A 20,412-nucleotide genomic window follows, 5' to 3' on the forward strand; every position below is an offset into this window, starting at 1 on the left:
AAAGAAGTGGAGTTGTCATCACTAACCTTTTCTTCGCTTGCCATTAAGCAAAGATTTGCAACCTCGTCGTCATCGGAGTCGGATTCATCCTCGTTCTCCCATGATATGTATGCTTTCTCCTTCTTCTTAAATTTCTTGTTTTTGTCCTCCTTTTGAAGTTTTGGACAATTGGGTTTGATGTGTCCAACTTCTCCACACTCATAGCATTTTGGTACCTTTGTTTTGCTCTTGAAGTTTTTCTTCATTGCAAACTTATTGAATCTTTTCAATAAGAGTGCAAATTCTTCATCTCCTTCTTCTTCATTATCATCACTCTCTTCTTGTAGTGATGTTGTTTTAAGGGCGAGACTTTTCTTCTTGCTTTCTTCACCTTTTTGTCTATTTAGCATAGTCATTTCATAGGTGAGAAGATTACCTCGTAGTTGATCGAATGTAAGTTGATCATAGAGCCTTCCTTCCACAATGGCGTTCACTTTGGAGTTCCATTTTGGTGTAAGGCTTGTAAGCACCTTGGTCACAATTTGTTTATCATTGTATTTTGTGCCAAGCATGCTTAGATTGTTGAAGATCTTGGAGAGTCTTTCAAGAGCTTCTTCAATGCTCTCTTCATCTTTCATTTTAAAATTTTCCCATTCATGAACCAACATAAATACCTTTGATTCTTTAACGTGGTCGGTTCCTTCGTAAGTGATTTGGAGTTTATCCCAAATCTCTTTAGCGGTTTCACATGTAGAGATCTTCATATAATCATGCTCGTTAAGTGCACAATGAATGAAGTTGATGGCTTTATCATTCATTGCCACTTTCTTCCAATCTTCGTCACTATATTCATCTTCTCCTTTCGGTACTTGCTTTGAGACGGAGACTTCTCCTTCTTTAGCGCTTGTTGTCTTTGTTGGAATGTGATTTCCATTCTCAATCACTTTCCAAATTCTCACATCTTGAGAACGGATCCAAATTCTCATCTTATTTTTCCAATAAGAGTAATTTGTTCCGCTAAAAAGAGGAGGTCTAGCGGTTGAGTTACCTTCGCTAGTGTTGTTGTTGTTAAAGCTTGTGCTTGCCATGATCTTTTCCCTTAAACGGTTAAGTCTTTCAAAGGGTTAGGCTCTGATACCACTTGTAGAACCTATGCACAATTACTCAAGAGGGGGGGTGAATTGAGTATTGCAACAACAATGAATCTTTTTGCGAAAGTTAAAGACAATATACAAAAGTGTTATTGTACTAGTATTTTTCCAAGAGCTTAACTCAATTGCTAAACATTTATAAGGAGCTTTTACTTTCCAATAGACACCAACTCAAATAAATTGATCAAGCTTTTCACCAATCGGACTTAAGCTACTCCTTAAGTACTTACGAAGCTACTTTTCGATCACAATTTATTTGCTCAAAGGTAAAAGACAATAATATTGAAGAGATGAGTTTGGAGAGATGCAAACTCTATTTAGAGTGGTTCGGCACAATCCTTGTCCTACGTCCACTTTCTTTCTCAATCGCAATTGAGAAGTTCCACTATTGCCAAGCTTCAAGGTGCCCGCGCAAAACCTTTTACAATCCGAGTCCTTAGTTTCTAACACCTCACGGTATATGATCACCACTCGTATACTAACCCACTCCACTTAGAGATACCTTCTCTAAGATTTGCCTTGAGTACTTAGTATACCTCTTTGGTATCCTCACCAACTATAGTGTTTATAACTCTTGACTCAACCTTGGAGATCACACTCCAATTTACAAAGTGTACAAGAAAACAATTCTCAAAGAATTGTTGAGATGAAATGAGTACTCTCTAGAAGAGTGTATGATTACAAGTTTAGCACTATTGAACCAATTGATATTGCTCTCTCAAATTGTGTATTATAACACCTTAAAAAATGTGTAGAATGAAAGAATATGAACAAGATAGTTTGCAAATACTCAAGTATATGAAATAAGGCTTCAATCCATCTATTTATAGACTCCCTAAACCTTAGAAACGTTGGGGAGTTAGTGGGATGGAGCCTTTTTGTCAAAACTAGCCGTTTTTTATGTTTTTGAATCATTTGCATCGATGCATAACACTTTGCATCGATGCAAATGTGTCTTTGAAGCTGAAATTTGAATTTTCAGCTAGGTTGCATCGATGCAAACATCTTTGCATCGATGCAACAAGTCGTTGCATGCTTTGCATCGATGCAAGATGAGTGTGCATCGATGCAAACCTTAAAGAATGGCTTAAAATCACTTCAAAATACTTAGGATTGATCTCAAACTTGTTGGAGTCAATTCCTATGCCTTTGTACCTTTGAAAACAAGTTTTAAACCATTTGGCTAGCATCGAATTGCAAGATGTGCATATGATATGATAATCAAAACATTTTGTTAGTGTGTGTTGAGAGATTTAGCAATTGGTTCTTAACAAGAAGTTACCTAAGTCCTAAGACACTATACTTGTCTTCAAATGTTGTGGACTTGAGTTTCTTGTTGTTGTTGTGTTGCTTTCAACTCTTCATTCCTCAACGTTGAATGTTGGTTGATCTTTCAACATGCTTGTTCATTCAAGTTGTTTGTTGGTTTGTCTTTCATGTCGTTTGTTGGTTTGTCATTCATCAAAACCTACGAATACAAACTTCGCATACAAGCAACATGATTTACAATCCTCACTATCGGAATGTCATGCTTTCGGCTGCATCTTTCTGATAGCTTGGGTATTACTACTCTAAACATATTTAATACTAAAATAAGAGCCTGTTTAAAACTTAAAACCACATAACCCTTTTTTCAAAAACACTTTTTCATTGAAAACATATACATATACATACATATACATATACATACATACAGACTAGATACAATACTTTAAAATTATATATACATAACAATAACTTACAAACGTACATATTCCATATTCCTATCCCTCTTACAAAATTGATAAAGATAAAGGCAAGGAAAAATAATAACTAAAATAATACAAAATATCGAATAAACAGAAAATGAAATAAACTCTTCTGAAACTCCGTTGCCCAAATCCTGAAAAAGAAAATCCTGTAGGAGATTGAGAACGTCATCCTTGCTGGTTCTCATTATAGGATTACAGAATTGCTATAATAAGATGCGTAAAATAAAACTATTTTTAAAGTACAATGATCATTGCTCGTCTTATTAGTCTTTCAAAAACTATGGGTTCACATTTCAAATCCAGAAATCCTTTTTAAAGAGAATTCGGTAAATTTCTCAAAATCAAAAACCTTTTTCCTTTGTTGTAAAATCTTAAAAGTTTTCTTAGATAGTATGAATAACCAACATGTCCCAAGCATAGGTTTAATTAAGTCTATGCTGTAAGAGTTTAATTTTTCATACTTTACTAGACCATAAACATGAAAGCAGTTACCTACGCGATATAAATGATCATCCTGTTCTAAGCATAGGTTCATTTAAGTTTATGCTGAACCAGTTAGATACTTTATACAAAACTAGACCTCAAACATACCAACCACGGCCTCAGGCCCATCCAATTCAACACGGCCCAAATAACTCAATCATCAACCAATAATTCATCACAAACCAACCAATCAAACATAATCACAAATTAATGTAGTTCAAGCACAATCAAGAGCAATTACAACAAGTATAGCAGTTAGTAGTTAACATAAGTATTCACATAGACAAACCAATTACAATATGCACACCTAAACAATGTCACATAGATGACACTACAAGATATAAGTTTATTAGTGGCCGTTTTTTTCTGATTTGTGGGGGTTTGAAACCCCCATCAAAAGGTTAGTGGGAGTTTTCCGAACCTCCAAAATTTGAGGTGCCACGAGCTTATTTGTGGCGGTTTTGCAGAACCCCCAGAACATAATTTAGTGGCAGTTCTTTGTCTGTTTTGTGTGAGGGGGTTTTAAGTTGAATTTTTTTGGCAGTTTTTGACATTTTTGTGGAGGTTTAAAACCCCCACAAAAACTGAATTTCTTTTAAAAAAAATTGCATCGAACTGAACTATTGCAAACCATTTAAAATTGAAACTGAACCAATTTGAAGCTATAAACCACTATTATTGATTGAACAAATTACATCAATCAAACTAAAAATTATTTAACTTTAAAGAAATTAGTAATTAGTATGGAATGAATATAAAATTAAACAAATTACATCAATCAAATTGGTATGAAATGGGAAAATAGACACAAAAACTTAAAATGTCACTCCACTCAGTTTAGGCGATACTAAATTGTTAATTACCATTGAGAATCATGGTTTAGCATATGCAATAACCTTCCCTTCACTGTTCAAAACCTTAACTATCTGCCTTGTGCCCCATGTTTCACCGCTGAGAATTATCTGCAAAAAGTACACCATGCAATGAACTATTAAACAATATTAATATTGTGGTACACACACTGAACCTATCAATGGTATTTGATAGAAAGTAGTAAACCTAAGTCTAAAACGTGTTTTACTTTTCAGGTCACAGGCCCAATTGGATTAGACATAGCCATCATCATATCAACAATAAAACTGAAAACAACAATTACCAAGCAATACATGAGATTTTCAAATCTAAGTCATCATACCAAATTGAGTATAAACTACAAAACAATGTCCTTTCTCATTAGAAAAAGTTAGATGGTTAACATTTGGCAAAGAGTTTGTATCATCAAAATATGGGAAAATTAATCATTATCACTCAAGTCTTAGTATCTGTTAATATTAAAAAAAATTTCAGTAATTGATCAAATGAGAATAAGTAATATGACAAAATTCAGAGGAACTAAAATCTGAGATTACTTACTTCAGGATAATTGTCACTATCAATCTTCTGTAATCGCGTAATGAGTTCTCGGACAGTCTTGTTAAAGTTCTTAAGAATTAAAAACTCAGTTAGTACAAAAAACTCAGCTATATCTGCTTATTCAGGCATAATTACTGGTATATCCATAGCTCAACAAGCAATTAAAAATGGGAGTTATTACCCTCCAGACATAGTATTCAATTAAAAAAGTCTATTATATAAAAATTAATATCATTCTCTTTTAAACGAGTAGGTTAGTAGGTTTGAGTCATAACCTTTGAGATGAGCGAAATGCTCCATCAAGAGTTGTCTGTTTCATCGTGCTAGAACCTCTGCCTCTGCCTCTGCCTCTGCCCCTCCCTCTTGTTGGATTTTGAGAAGCATTAGAGGACCTTTTCCTACCTCTTTGTTTGACACGTTCCTAGAAGATGATAACCGAAAAAATAATTAATGACACGAGAAAATGTATGTTTCATCAATCAAAGATCACAGTGATCCATACCAACACATACTAAGGTCCCAATAATTGTAATACTACAAAGAAAATTGTGATGGACGGAGCCTGGAAGGACACAAGCAAATACATTCCTACATAATATGCTAGAATTCTATGTCATGAAAGCCTCAATAACATCAAGGCGTTCACCCCAAGGCCATGTTTATTAAACATTAAAACAAATGGATCTTTAAACCTCTAAGAACTTTCCAACTTTAACAATTAAATCTTCCTCATCGAACTTCATGGTATTTGAATCCTTAGCAATTTTGTTCTGCAGAAGCACGATAAATCATCAATGAGAGAGGAAGGAGTATCACATAAACACAAATTGATGAGAAGAAGAGATAAGGTGGACTACAATGTGAACCAGATCTACAACATACAAATATCAAAGACAAAGCCAAATGGCATTTAAAAGCAAAATAGAATCCTCACTCTTGTTTCGTTAATATTGCTTTGTACACACACATAAAATGCATTTTTGTCATCCTTGTTCGCAAAATTGTGTAATGCAATATCCAAATCATTGACAGGAAGTATCTTCATTTTCTGCAAAACCGTTAAACGTAACCTGTATTAAAAAAATAAAAAAAAGTAAAAAAAAATCAAACTTGCTGCATGCTCATATTTATATTCCTTATCTTCAATTAAAACTCAAGAGAATCCAGATACAACCAAAGTTGTCTACCTATACAACTAGCAAATCAAGCTTAAACTAAACAATAGAAACTTTAGTCAGGCTCCCAATCAAATTAATATAATTGTAGGATACAACCAAGCATTGCAATAATATACAACTAATTCCGTCAGACTAGAGAAAGACACTTTGCTTGGTACTAAATTCTTTATATCAGAACACCAGTTTACTTTCAATGTTTGGATATTATCAAGGATGGGGTAGGAGTTGAACACAATCAGCCTTAGGTTTTTCCTCAAATAGCACCTCTTCAACCCTTTCCTCTGACTCTTTAAATTCAAGTTTTTGAGACTTTAGTTCCCAAGTCAACTTGACGCCTCTCATATCAAATGATAATTTCTCCAAGCTCTGAAATAGGAGATTAACCTAACAAGCAACACAATCAAAATAGACTCTTTTTAAGAGCCAAATAAATTAGTTTCGAGATCTAATAGTGAATAAATCATGTAATTAATATAGAAAGTTGATTATCAAAACATTATCACTACTTCATCTTTATTCACATATAATTGTAGGTACCTTTCTATCAAATTTTGCATCTGTAAACAAATTTGTTTCAAGATTTTATTTTATTTTTTTAAATTAGCTTCCTGACAAGCTAGTAGAATTTGCTTATAAGCTCAATGTCTTGGCGTGAAACTTTCTTGCTATCATTAATTGTAGTAGATGCTGATCCTAAATCCGCAATGAGTGCATCAGTTGTGTGATTATTCGGTTATCGTTCACTTTGGAAGTCGTGAGAAGCTTAAGTTGAGGCAATTCTTGCTTTCTCTGCAATTCAGTTCATGAAATCCACAGAAAAGGTGCAGAAATAGCAATCTGGAATCATTGAAATGATAGAAGCAAGTGAGAAAGCATTCGTATGAAGCTGAACTAGGCACAAATTAGAGTTAATAGAGATCTCAAATTCAATTCACCTCTCTCAAAAATACAGAGATTGTCTGAACAATTCTGAATGGAAGTGAGTGAGAAAACTTAAGTCTCGAACTAAACAAGAACAAATTAGGAAGAAATTCTCACCGCAATGACTTGGAACAACATGAAAATCAGTTCCACGAGATCTGATAGCTTCGAAAGCAGCTTCAATCGAAGCTTCCAGAGACTCCCGCTCGCTTGCCTTCCAGATCTCCTCAGCCAATGCCACTGCATTCGCATCGAAACCACGCTCTAAGTGCTTCAAGCCACCGGAGCAAAAGCAGAACCAGTGGAAGAATCCTGGAAGACGATGCAGAAGCAGAAGAGAGGCTCCACGATCACTTCATCCTCCATTTATAACTCCACTGGTGATGTGCTGACGAAGGAGACAATGACGGCTACAATGGCGGTGGCGGTGGTGATGGCGATGGCGATGGCTATGGCGATGGTGACGACATTGATTCTAGGGTTTCAGAGAGAATGAGAGATCTCACTTTCCCTCGTCCTCTCTCTCTCGAAGCCCTGTTTGATTTTTTTTGATTGGGCTGAGTTAATATTTGTTTGAGTTAGATTATTTTAGAATAATTAACTGAATTGGGAGTATTATAACCGTGGGAGTTTTATAATTTGTCACAAATGAGATATATTATGGAGGTTTTAATAACTTCCATTAAAAAATTATCATAAATAAATATAAATTTTGTAGTGTGAAAATGATGAATGTCTGTCTTACTGGATGTGATATCAAATTGTTGGTTCAATTGTCTATTCAACATATTTCCATGGGATTGTCACCTTTCGGTCACGAATATATATAAATGGAATCCTCCCACGGATATAGTGCCGGGCACACTACCCACGGATATAGTGCTGGGCACACTACCCACGGATATAGTGTCGGGCACATTATTATAATCTGAAAGGATGTGAGCGGGATAATCTGTCTCCGACCTCATATAACCCACGGATATAGTGCCGCGCACATTTTTTCAATAACCAACAAGTCCTTCATTCATCTCCAAGAAGTCCCTGTCAAAAAAGACACCCACGCCGACTCCTGTCTGTCCTAAAAGTGAGCCATCATGTCCCCTCCATCGTATCTCCTGACCAAAGGTTACAAAAATATCCTATGTGACAGTTACCGATGCTGATGTGGACGTTTATTCAGAGTAAAATGCCATGTTGGATTTGGAGGAATGGACAGGGGTCGAAAGGGGGTAAGGGGTGGCGGCTGAAGGAGTTAGGGTTAGGTTTGGGACAAATTTAGGAATTTTAGGGTTAGGGTTACGGATTTTATAAAGGGATAAAGATAAAATTAGAGGGTAGAAAAATAATTTTAAAATCAAATGTACTCTATTAAAAGTATTTAAAAATACTATTTATCAACATATTGTCGAGTTCAAATAATTATTTCTAATTTAAATTATAAAATAAATATATTAATCACATTCTATAAAATACAGTTTAAATCCAAAATATCAATTATCTAAACTAAATCATAAAATTTTTTATTATTTTTTTATTACCAATATTTTAATTTCAAATTATGTAAAATAACTAATTATAATAAAATTATACAAGAATATTAATTAACTTAACTCCAAATATTCATAAAACTAATTTAATTACTCTTAATAGATTAGTTTATAAAATAAAGAGTTCAAATTAATAATAAGACATAACTTATTCATAATAGAAGTTACTTAAATTAGACTATATAATTCTTTTTTATTTTTCAATTATTGAAAATTATGTAAAATATTCAATTATAATGAAGATATATTAGAATCTTGATTGATTTAAAGTCAACTTAATTAATTTTTTAATAAAATAGTTTCTAAAATTATAAAGTTCAAACTTGGTAAGATAAAATCATATTTAGATTTTCAAAAATATAGAATGTTATATATGCTCATTCACTAAAGTTTTCACTTGATAAGAATTTTCTGCACTGTTCTAAGATGTCAGAATCAACCAAGGACAACCCTCTCATGTCCATGCAACCATTACCCTCTTATTTACATTCTTTAGATACACTACACCCTTTTCTTCATATACAAAATAGTCCTTTAGAGCATTCTTGAAACTATCCATTGTAATGAATGTCTGTCCAACCTTAAACTCAACATCTCCATACTCTGTCTCCTCATTAAATGCATCAAATACAGTCCTGCCTTCATCATCATCTGACACTGGACTGTTAAATGCTTTACTCTCATACTCATAAGGGTTGTCATAATCAGAGTTTAACTCTTTCTCAACTATTTTAGAATTTGCACCACCTTATTCCCTTCTAAACCATTTCCAGACCCCCTCACCACCCCTTGCTTGAAGCCTATCAGCCCTGTCACCTCTCACCCCTATTTTTCTATCCTTAAAAACATGTGACCTCCTCCTACATGAATACTTCTTTAAAGTCTTTTTTTTTTGCTGTCTTAGGAGAATAACTTGGACCACTCTTACTTGTTCTAGCCTTATCCATAATATGTAGGCCACCCTTAGTCAAATCACCATTTGAGTCAGGCTTCACTTCACCATTTAGGCCAGACTTCACCTCACTATTTGGGCCTTGACTAGTTCTCTTCCTTGGCGTGACCATTTTTTTTCTTTTTCTTCAACCTCTCATTCCTTCTCTGGTCCTCACTATCTTTATTACTATTTGTATCTTCTTTTTCTGGAGGAGGAGGCTTATAGAGCTCATCCTCTGTTGTTTCATACCTATCATTTGAGGATGATGAGTCACTCAAAATAACAATCTCACTTTTCTTCTCTTCATCCACAAGTTCAGGCACACTAACCGGATGATCAAAGTAGATGTAAATTTCATTTGTCTCGTTGTTTCTACTCTTGTTATACCTCATGTCATTTATCTTAGCATCACCCTTCATTACATGTAAGCCAGATCCTAAGTCAGGTGACATGTTATCAAACTAAAACATATTCTTATAATCTGTGTAACCAAGCTCCTTCAATAACACTTCGAAATTAAAGAAGTTTACCAAATCAATATCTAAAGGTAGCTAACTCTGTACTTTTCCATTAACATAATCTAATTTACCCTGTGAATTCCTCTTAAAAAAATTTTCATGATGAAAAACAAAAACAATTTTAAACTCGTCCATCTACAAATAACTACTCCTAATCAAAATCCACTTCATGACATTTTATCTGACTGTGATAGTGATCTAAACCACTCATAGTCAACATTACTTATTTAACAAATTAATTAAAGAATTTGAACACTATTAATCAAAACAAAATAAAAAAAAGCACAATCACTGAACACTCCAATATCAACATCATTGAATACTCCAACATATACACACAGTTTAAGAATAGAGATTAAACATTGCTAATTTTAGATACCGTAAAATCTTTTACTAACCTGAATGGTGACAACAGCTACTCCACTCCACGACATCAATGACTCTGTCAATTGCACAGTTAGAAGCGTCGTAGGTACTTCTTAGTGGACTTGTCAGCACCACAACTGATTACTTCATCCAGTGTTTCTCTTTTTGCGCAAATAAGATTACAAGGGTTTGGTTATTCTGTAAATAAGGATTAAGGCTTGGAAATCATGTGGCTGAGAGCGACGTTTCATTTTTTGAGGAGGCATGGGGACAAATCGACCCTTGTCCATTTAATAAACCACTATTTTATGGTATATTTTAGATTGAATTGAGTGTATTTTGTCAATTATTTTCACACTTATTCATGTAAATTGCATGTTTTTAAGTTTCCTTCCTAATTTTGTGCTATGATTGAAAACATGCTTTCTAGACCTTAAAATCGCTAATTTTTAATTCTCTTTTATTACCATCGATGTCGTGATATGTGCGTTAAATGATTTCAGAGTTTAGAGGGCAAGAATGACTTAGAGGATGGAAAAGAAGCATGTAAAAGTGGAAGGAACACAAAAAGTTGAAGTTTTGAGAAGCTAGTACCGACGCGTACGCATGGATGAGGCGTACGCGTGACCAAGCCATAGTCCAAATGATGCGTGCGCGTGATTAACGCGTACGCGTGGCCAGTGAATTATCAAAGCGACGCGTGCGCGTGGTTGACGCATACGCGTGACGATTGTCACGTGCCTCAATAAAGTGAATTCGCTGGGGGGTGAATTCTGAGCTGCTTTAGCCCCAGTTTCAGGACCAAAAATAAAGACAAGAGGCTACAGAGTGAAGCTGGAAGGATAATTCGAATCATTCATTTTTTTTGACACACTTTAGTTTAAGATGTAGAATTCCAGAGAGATGCTCTCTTCTCTTTCTAGGTATTAGGGTTTCTTTTAGTTTTATTTTTTCTCAAATTCAGATTTCCATCTTGCTTTAATTTAGTTTCTTTTCTACCTTTTATTGTTCTAGTATCTTAGTTTATCTTCTCTTGTTGATTTCTTTATTTTTCCAATTTAGTTTATAAACTCTTCTTGTTAGATTTAATTCCTTTTTTATGCAATTTGAAGTTTTTCTTGTTTATGGCTTCTTTATTTAATTGTTGGTTATTGATTCCTTGCATTTGTTAGTCTTAGATTTTACTATCTCTTGTTAGTTTTCCATTTTTTATTTTGTGCCTTCCAAGTGTTTGATAAAATGATTGGTCAGATTTTAAAATAGATTTTTGTGTTCTTAGCTTGGGTTGATGATTTGGAGACTCTTGAATTGTCAAAGTCTCTCGTTGATTGGTAATTGAAGATTGCCAATTAGCTTGAACTTCACTAAATCTAGTCTCTCACTATGAGTTGACTAAGACTTGTGAACTCAAGTTGATTGTATGCACTTGACTTTCCTTCATTGGTCAGAGGTTAACTAAGTGAAGGCAATTTACATTTACCGTCACAATTGACGACGATAATGAGGATAGGACTTCTAATTCTCTTTCCTTGCTAAGAGTTTTCTTAGTTATTAGTTTACTTTCTTGCCATTTTACTTTCTCGTTTCTCATTACAAAAACCCCAAAATATACCTCATAGCCAATAATAAACTACACTTCCCTACAATTCCTTTGAGAGACGACCCGTGGTTTAAATACTTCGATTAATTTTATTGGGTTTGCTTAAGTGACAAACAATTTAAACGTTGACCAAGGATAATTTGTTGGTTTAAAACTATACTTGTAACGCGATATTTTTGTAAAAAATCTTTACCGACAATTTTCCTCCATCACCATTCCTCCAAATCCAACATAGTACTTCACTCTAAATAAACGTCCATATCAGAGCTGGTAACTGCCACATAGGACATTTTCGCCAACTTTGGTCAGGGGATACAATAGAGGGGCCGCAATGGCTCACTTTAAGGGTTGGGGTCGCCTTATCCTAATTTGGAATGGATAGGAATGGAGTTGGGTGTTTACTCTAGATATTATTAATACCTCTAGAAAATTAGAAGCCCATCCTAATGCACTCATAAAAAACATACACAACTAAAAGAATAGAGAATAGAGCATTTTTTGTAAATATATATATATAGAGTAAAGTATCCTTTTTATCTCCAATATTTGGGGTAAGTCCCAAAGTTGTCACTAACGTTTCAATCGTCCTATTTAAGTCCCTAACGTTTCACTATTGACTCAATGTTGTCCTGCCGTTAGGGATCCGTTAACAAAATTAACGGTGGGACAAAATTGACGATGATTTTGAAACGTTAGAGACTTAAATAGGACGAAAACGTTGGGGACAAAAACGATGTATAAAAATAAATTTTAATTTAATTTTATCTTTCAATAATATTAGTTTTTTACTGTACATAGAATTCAATTATTTTTTAATTACATATAAGTAAATTACACTTAATTAAATTACTTTCATTTTAAATAAATTTATTTTTTTATAATTTTAAAAAATTTTGATACATTAGAGAGACAAAAGGTATAATTTATATTTTATTGTATATATATATATATATATATATTTTTTTTTCTTTTCTGCAAGTTTATATACTAGTCATTTTACAAACATTTTATGATAACTAAAAATCTTTAAGAGTAAAATTATAAAAAAATTAATTTATTTAAAATGAAAGTAATATGATTAAGTGTAATTTACTTAGATGTGATTAAAAAATAAATGAATACTATGTATAGTAAAAAATTGATACTATTGAAGGATAAAATTAAAATTTATTTCTATGTATCATTTTTGTCCCCAACGTTTTTGTCATATTTAAGTCCCTAACGTTTCAAAATCGTTTCAATTTTGTCCCGCCGTCAATTCTGTTAACGGATCCCTAACGGCAGGACAACATTGAGTCAATTTTAAAACGTTAGTGAATTAAATAGGACGATTGAAATATTAGAGACACTTTTGAGGCTTACCCCAAATATTGGAGACAAAAATAATACTTTACTCCATATATAGAGTAAGGCAATACATGTGTTGATTGTCTAGTGCACAAGAATCTAGATTTAAATTTTGGATTCTACTTTTGGAATACACTTCCCAAAAAAGTTGAGTATATTGTTTGATGATGAACAAGGAACTTTACGCCCTACTAATTTATAATTAGTTTCCCTTTTGTGTTCTTTAGGACTGAGCCTCGTTTCTATACCAGAAAACAAATTCACAAGAACATAGCATACTGTCGAAAATAATTTAAAATGTTTCAATTAAGACTAAAAAAATATATAAGATATATTTCTAAGATAAGTTTTTTGTGCATCATATTGTCTACACTAGCTGATCTCAATGTCCAATGTGTAGAAGCATCGAAGAAACAACTATCCTTATCATAGTTATCATAAGTGAACCGGTAATCAACTCGATCATATGGCCGGATTACCAGGTCATTGGTTCAATCAATGAATCACTAATTCACCCGGTTAACTTAGTCATAATTAAAAAAATATAAAATTATATAAATAAAATTAAAATAATGTCTTAAAATGCAAGTTTTTATAAACATTAATAATCTAATATCAATTTTTAAACATAACTAATGATCTAAAAAAAGATAATGAAGTAGTCTCTAGTACCAAATAATCTTGAGCTTTCCTTTTCTTATTCATAAATTCTTTAATATTTTGTCCAAATTGATAGGCAACAGCAGGTGGAACTTTTTTGCACTTCTCATCATCTCTTCCCTTTCCAGCGAAGTGATACTTAAATCGATTAAGCCCACTTTTCCTAACAAGTTTGTCACAATATATGCATATCATAGTGAATTTCCTGATTTTTCCACAATTTGTTTTCAGCATCCAAAAATTTACCTAAATGAGTTTTTAAGCAACATAGCAACAACCACCAAAGTATCAATTCAAACGTTATCATCCAGTAACAAAATTCAAGTATTCAACTCAAAGTCTCAAACATTATCCAGCAAATATTCAACTCTGTTATCCAGCAAGTATTCAAAGTTTCTCAAGTTCAACAACTCTAAAACCAAATACACCAGCAACATTAACTAGACTCAACAACTCTAAAACCAAATACAACAACAACATTAATCAAACTTAATAACAATTCGAAGTTTCTAACTCAAATTCTCTCCAGTTCAACAGCTCTAAAACCAAATACAACAGCAACAACCACCAGATTCAACAACAATTCTACTGAAAGAACAAAATAGAAAATTTGAAGGGAGCTAACTTGATTGACTGGTTCCAACACTGCGACTGGCGCAACACAAGATGACGACGACCACCACCCGAGGGAGCAGCTACTGATTGACTAGTTCCGTCTACTTCTGCCGGCGATGAATTGAATGCAAGGACACGGGACCGCGATGACGACCAAGATGAGGGAACGAGGTGAGAAACTGAGAGAGCGACGAAGTGAGGCCGTGAGAGACTGAGAGTGACGACTGCCGAAGTGAGAGGAGAGACAAGAGAGTGACGAGGTCAGGTGAGGCCATAAACTAGTGAGTGAAACAGAGAGAGCACAAAGACGAGGCTGGCTGGGTTGGAGGGGTTCCACTCGCACTCAAAGTCTCAGAGGCTGGCTGGGTCAAGGTTTCATTGAAAGGGAAAGGGGGGGGGGGGAGTGTCTAAAACAACCCCGTTTCAAGTAGTAGAAAGGAAAAACAAAAAAAAAAAAAACCTAGGCCGAGTTAAATAAACCAGCCAGGTCACCATGTTTCATGAAAACCCATCAGGTTGAACCGGATTCGACCGGATCCAATCCACTCATTGAACCGGATTCGACCGGATCCGATGCACAACCGGTTCAATGAGTGGCTCGGCCCAACCAGATAACCGGATTTCCGGTCCAACTGGCCAGGTCGAGCCGGGTCTGATTACTATGCTCCTTACCACGTCTATAACTCCATACAACATAATAATATAAAATTATTTCCAATTAGTAGCAAACATGCCTCCTCATATAACATAAATTGCCACACCAACTGTGCACATTATTTATCAAATCTAAGAGAGTTTATACCATCCGTACAAGAGATCAAATCTCAAGGGAGCATAATTCCAAGGCAGGGCTAAATACTCCTCACTTATCCAAAAGGTAAATTACTATAAAATATGTTTCAAATCACAAGTTTTTGAAAGCTGAGTCGTGATGAGTTTCTTTTCGTGGGGTGAGTCTGGCCAGAAGTGCCTTGTTATGACAGTGCTCTGCATCGACGAAGTAAAAGTTGTCGTTAGCCTTAAATGACACAAAAGGCCTATTGGTCTGAGGTGGACGAATATCAGCAAACTTAATAGTCTTTGGAGTATAAGTTGCGAGCCACGTCATCATATCCACCTCAAAGCTGTCTGAGCCAGGCTGCCACCTCAGTTTGTGAACGTAAGGGCTAACGAACCAGTGAAGGGCAAAAGTGGTTGAAGCACTAAAGAATATTACAGATGATGCCACTGCGCCTTTCAGGATGACATTCATATCAGGGGATGTCATGAAGGTTATCACTGGACCCAATGATACTGAAAGGCAGCAAGTTGAGAGAGACAGAAGCTTCACTTTCTTTATGGTATTTGAGATTGGACCATAATAAACAACTCCAGCTTCCTTGTCATCTTCCTGGGATTGTCCTCCACTTCGGGGTCCAATGCTAATCTTATTGTCTTCCTCTGTAGTTGCAGATTGAGATGCCCATCTTATTTGGGTAGCTGCAAGTTGGGAGGAAGTTTTGGAAGTAGGATTTGCGTTGATGGGCCATCCATGTGTTGAGGACCGAAAATGATGAAGTGCTGAAGAATGGAAGCATGCAAATAAAAACATTAATACAGATATAAATTCATATGAACCCATCAGAAATCAGAAAGCATCTGACAAGGACCGCTCCATACTACTACTGCAGAACAACCTAACTGATTTAGTTTAGATAAATTAGATGAACACTAAGACAAGCATCAATAAAGTGGAAATCGAACTATACGACTTTTCCGAACATTTGAAGCATAATATAAAAGGCATATTTTAGTTAGAACTCAACAGGTGAGAATTTATTAAATCCACTACATTAGCAATCACTAATTCATATAATACAATATTTTTCCCTCTGTTATGCATGAATTAGGAGTTTTACTTTCTGCTAATACTACATTGCATTTTAGTCTTTTGATGAATATTATATTTGCTAGTGATTGGAGTTGAGAGGGGTAACAAAAAGGACTGCAGAATTTCAGAAGGCTAGTGAAAAACTTGAGGGAATTTATTTTTCAGTAATCACATTAACACACACCCCATCATAACCAAAATCCCTATTTTCTTTCCATTCATTCTCTATTTTCTGATTTTCCATCACCTATTACCAGATCTTGGAAATCTTGGGATTTCTTTTAATTGCTAAAAAAAAACTTTTTGAAAGGATATACACCCTCCTTTATTGATTTTTGGTGGTCTTAAGTGGGAAAAATAAAGTCACTTTTAAAATGTTTGGGACAACAAATAGGACATTGATATTTATCCAAACATTTGCAACAAAAATAATACTACACTTGTAATAAAGGAAGCAAACATGAAGTTCTCAGCTGAGCATATTATAAATTGAAATGTCCAGAGATTTTCTTTAATTTCACTTCCATTCCTTCTTCCTTCAAAACAGCACACAGATTTACCCCTTTCAATATGCACATTGTGCCAGCAATACTATAATTATTTTGCATAGACCAAGTAGACACACAAATATTATAAAAGAAAATTCTCATACTCTTCAGCATTTCTAGGTTCTTTATCCTACTTTATTACATCTATCTTGTGACTGGAATACTAGATGTGTTTAGAACCCATTCTAAAAGCAGGATCATGCATACTTGTAGATCTTTAGGAATTATTAGTTCTCAAAATAGCAAACAAACATGCCTTTAAAAGGTTCCAATTGCATGTGATATAATGATGTAATTCGGGAATCACAATATTAAATCTGTAGCAGAGAGCAAGAGAACAATATAGCTCAGCAGCTCTCAATTAATAATGATGACTTCTGTAAATTATATAGTTACATCATCATTTTCAAACTTGATAATAAAGTAATACCTAACAAGACATTCACAATTCATGCCCCCAAATATGCCAAAAGGAACTAAGTCTAAAACATGTACAACATAAGCAGATCCAAGGATTTAGGGTTGTGCATGGAAACATTCCTGATTGGAACCAAACCAAAACCAAATTTAAAAGCCAGTTCCCTTTTTTTTTTTAAATAAAAGGAACTTAATTTAATAAACTGTTTTTTTTTTCTGCTGCAGATCATAATTTGTTTAGCTTGGTGTAGTTATTTTTGTTACCGGTTTTACTTGATAGAAAGAGTGAGTGCTATTTGCCAGCCAAAATCAGCTCGTAAAGCCACACAGTCAATGCTATGAAAACCACATAAGAGACTTTAAAGCATCCGGTGGGGAGAGGCCGAGACACACACACACAGGTACGGGGGGCAAAGAGCTTTCTCATTCAGTAAGCATGTCTACAGTTTTAAACTGGTTCAAAATTATTGAGATGTCATAAATCAGTTTTAAATTTGGTTCTTCTTCTACATGAAAACTAAATCATGCCAAACTCTATAAGTACAATTTTTTTGGGGAGAAAAAGGGGGGGGGGGGGGATCTATCCCTCAAAAGCATATTTGTTTAGCAACATTTACAGTCACGCACTATCAGGATTAAAAACAAAAAGACTTTCACAAGGCCAAACAGATTCACAAGCTCAATCAGAGACAAAATTAGAACCAAAACAAGAAAACATCCAAATAATGAGAAATATCAACTACCGATATCAGCAAAAAGAAAATATGGATAAAATGCAAAGTACCAGGAACCCGCCGTGTAGAAAGTCGTCTGAGCAAATGTGTTTGGCGAAACTGATTTATCGAAACAAAATTCAATGACCTACGCGCAACCGAAAGTATATTCATTGGTCTTTTGGCTGCTGCTGCTCCTCTTTTAACAAAATTTCTGCTTCAAAAGGAGGTCTGCTGTTACTTTGCAAACCTTCCCAATTTACAGAGGGAAAAATGTTACAACACTAATCACATGAATAATGCTACGGAAGATTGAATAAAGACAAAATTGGAGCTTTACTTTTCTTTAATCTTTAACACAAAGTTGCGAGAACTAAAAGATTCAGTGATCCAACCATGTTTGAACAGTGGTCGAATCAGTTTAATTAAATATAAAATAAATTTATTTAAAATATACCAATATAAATATCTAAATATATAAAGAAATTCACTGATTAAATGACAATAAAATTCAAAATTTTACTTCTCACATAATAATTTGCCTACTTTTCAACACATAAATTAAACATCAACTCGGAAATAAAATTTAGGATAAATTGCCAATCAAATTAAACAGCAAAAATCTCCATTTACTATCAAATTAATGAAATTACGATAAACAAAAAAATTCTCCAATTAAACAGCAAGTCAGCAACTCAACAAGAAGGCAGAAATTAGGATAAATCACTCATCAAATCCATGAATCATGAAGCAAATTCAATGCAGAAATTGAGAATGCAAAATGTGATACCAGGGCCGAGAGGGTGGGCAGAGACGGGGCGAAGAGGCGAGCAAAGACGTAATCAGAGAGGAGAGCACAGAAGCGAGTAGAGATGCGAGATGAGAAGTTGAACGCAGTAGCGATGAAGGAGGAAAGGTCGAACGGAATAACGATATCGGCGGCAACTCTGGTGGAGTTCGAAGACAGAGAAGGAGCAGGAAGGATGATAGACTTCCTCTGTAGCGGCAACAATAGCCAAGGGTAGGGGAGTTGGGGTGAGTAATGATCTAGGGTTTTTTTAAATGCAGTAAACACAAGGCTTTTCGAGCTTTACACTATGTGGATGTTTGGCAAATTTCTAGTAGTAAAAGTAAAAGCACTAGTAAAATAAAAAAAAGATCTTTTTTGAGAAGTTGTAATTTACATCTTTTTTTAAAAGATCTTTTTTTCTTAAAAAAAAGATGTTTTTCATGTAACAAATAAACAAAAAAGTACTTTTATATTGTTATACCCAAACATAATTGATAGATAAAAGACCTTTTTACATGAGATATCCAAATATAAAATTACTTTTACTTTTCTATAAGATCTTTTAAAAAAAGATAACTCGAAAAAAGATTTTTTCTTAGAAGTTCACCCAAACAAGCCCTATGTCTGTTTTAAGAAAAAAATTAGTGGAAAGAAAATAAATGAAAAGAAAGAACGGAAAAAATTTTTTTTTGTTTGGAGGTTTAAAAAAAAAATATAGGATACTAACATACTATCTATCATCAATAATAATTAATTATTATATTTTAAATATATATATAAAAAGATATATTTAAAAAATATATCTACAAAAATATATTTATTAAATACAATCATAAAAAAAATATTTTTATTAGACACATCTACAAAAATACTTTCATTAAAAAAATACTATTGATAATATAGTGAAATTATAAAAAAAATAAAAAGAAAAAAATTTTTAGCGTGAGTCTTACTAAAAAAATTTTTTATTCATTATAAGTAAGAAAATAATAAAAAATATATTATTTTTGTGTATTTATAATATTATTTATAATTTTATTATTGTTAATAATTATTAATATAAATTTAATTTTAACAGTTTTAATATATTATTATAATAAAAATTCACATTTAAACATTGTATATGTATTAGATAAATAATTTAAATTAAATATATGAAATTATAATATTTTATAATATTTATAAAATACAATAAAATATAAATAAATAAAAATATTTATACTTTATTTTATTACAAGAGTATTAATATAATTTTATATTATTATGATTTTTTTAATTTTTTTTTATCCTAATAAAAAAATTTTTCTTTTTATTCAAAATTTTTAATGAAAACTTAAAAATACACTTTTATCTCAACTAATGTTCCCAAATTTTTTACTCTTAAACGATTCACATTTTTACTAGTCTAAATTAATCAAAGATCCAAATCAAGAATATTTATTTATTTTTTCACTTAGAGGTAGTGATGTGCTAAAATTAAGAATAAAAGGGATTAAACAGGATTAAAATTGGTTAACAAAGGTGGATAAAAGAGTAAGGCCATTTGGATAAGTGAGCTCAAATGAAATAAATGCCTCAATCATATAAATACATTCATACACAAAATAATGG

At 33.4% G+C, this 20,412-nt stretch overlaps 2 protein-coding genes across 12 annotated transcripts; both read right to left on the reverse strand.

The window, feature by feature from the left end:
- Positions 1–2,813: 2,813 nt before the first annotated feature.
- On the reverse strand, positions 2,814–7,461 carry LOC112802143 (double-strand break repair protein MRE11). Of its 10 annotated transcripts, none has more exons than XR_011862557.1 (9): positions 6,994–7,435; positions 6,493–6,792; positions 6,220–6,367; positions 5,712–5,825; positions 5,470–5,547; positions 5,053–5,198; positions 4,778–4,846; positions 4,228–4,326; positions 2,814–3,027 (listed from the first exon to the last, which is right to left on the reverse strand). XR_011862557.1 is itself a non-coding variant. In XM_072197486.1 (8 exons), the coding sequence occupies exons 4-8, from the start codon at positions 5,820–5,822 to the stop codon at positions 4,323–4,325; spliced, it is 408 nt and encodes a 135-aa protein (XP_072053587.1). In that variant the 5' UTR covers positions 5,823–5,825; positions 6,144–6,339; positions 6,493–6,792; positions 6,994–7,461; the 3' UTR covers positions 4,020–4,322. The 10 variants fall into 10 exon arrangements, 5 of the variants coding, with proteins under 5 accessions (XP_072053587.1, XP_072053573.1, XP_025701013.1 ...); XR_011862562.1 differs by having other exon boundaries at positions 6,144–6,367; XR_003202203.3 differs by having other exon boundaries at positions 2,814–3,012; positions 6,220–6,792; positions 6,994–7,460.
- Positions 7,462–15,181: 7,720 nt separating this feature from the next.
- LOC112802161 (uncharacterized) lies at positions 15,182–19,080 on the reverse strand. Of its 2 annotated transcripts, none has more exons than XM_025845257.2 (3): positions 18,802–19,080; positions 18,083–18,261; positions 15,182–16,023 (listed from the first exon to the last, which is right to left on the reverse strand). In XM_025845257.2, the coding sequence occupies exons 2-3, from the start codon at positions 18,183–18,185 to the stop codon at positions 15,368–15,370; spliced, it is 759 nt and encodes a 252-aa protein (XP_025701042.1). In that variant the 5' UTR covers positions 18,186–18,261; positions 18,802–19,080; the 3' UTR covers positions 15,182–15,367. The 2 variants fall into 2 exon arrangements, with proteins under 2 accessions (XP_025701042.1, XP_072053590.1); XM_072197489.1 differs by having other exon boundaries at positions 18,083–18,251; positions 18,802–19,075.
- Between the last annotated feature and the right edge of the window lie 1,332 nt (positions 19,081–20,412).

This window comes from Arachis hypogaea, chromosome 1 (genome assembly GCF_003086295.3).
Source record: "Arachis hypogaea cultivar Tifrunner chromosome 1, arahy.Tifrunner.gnm2.J5K5, whole genome shotgun sequence".
In the NCBI taxonomy this organism is placed as follows: Eukaryota; Viridiplantae; Streptophyta; class Magnoliopsida; order Fabales; family Fabaceae; genus Arachis; species Arachis hypogaea.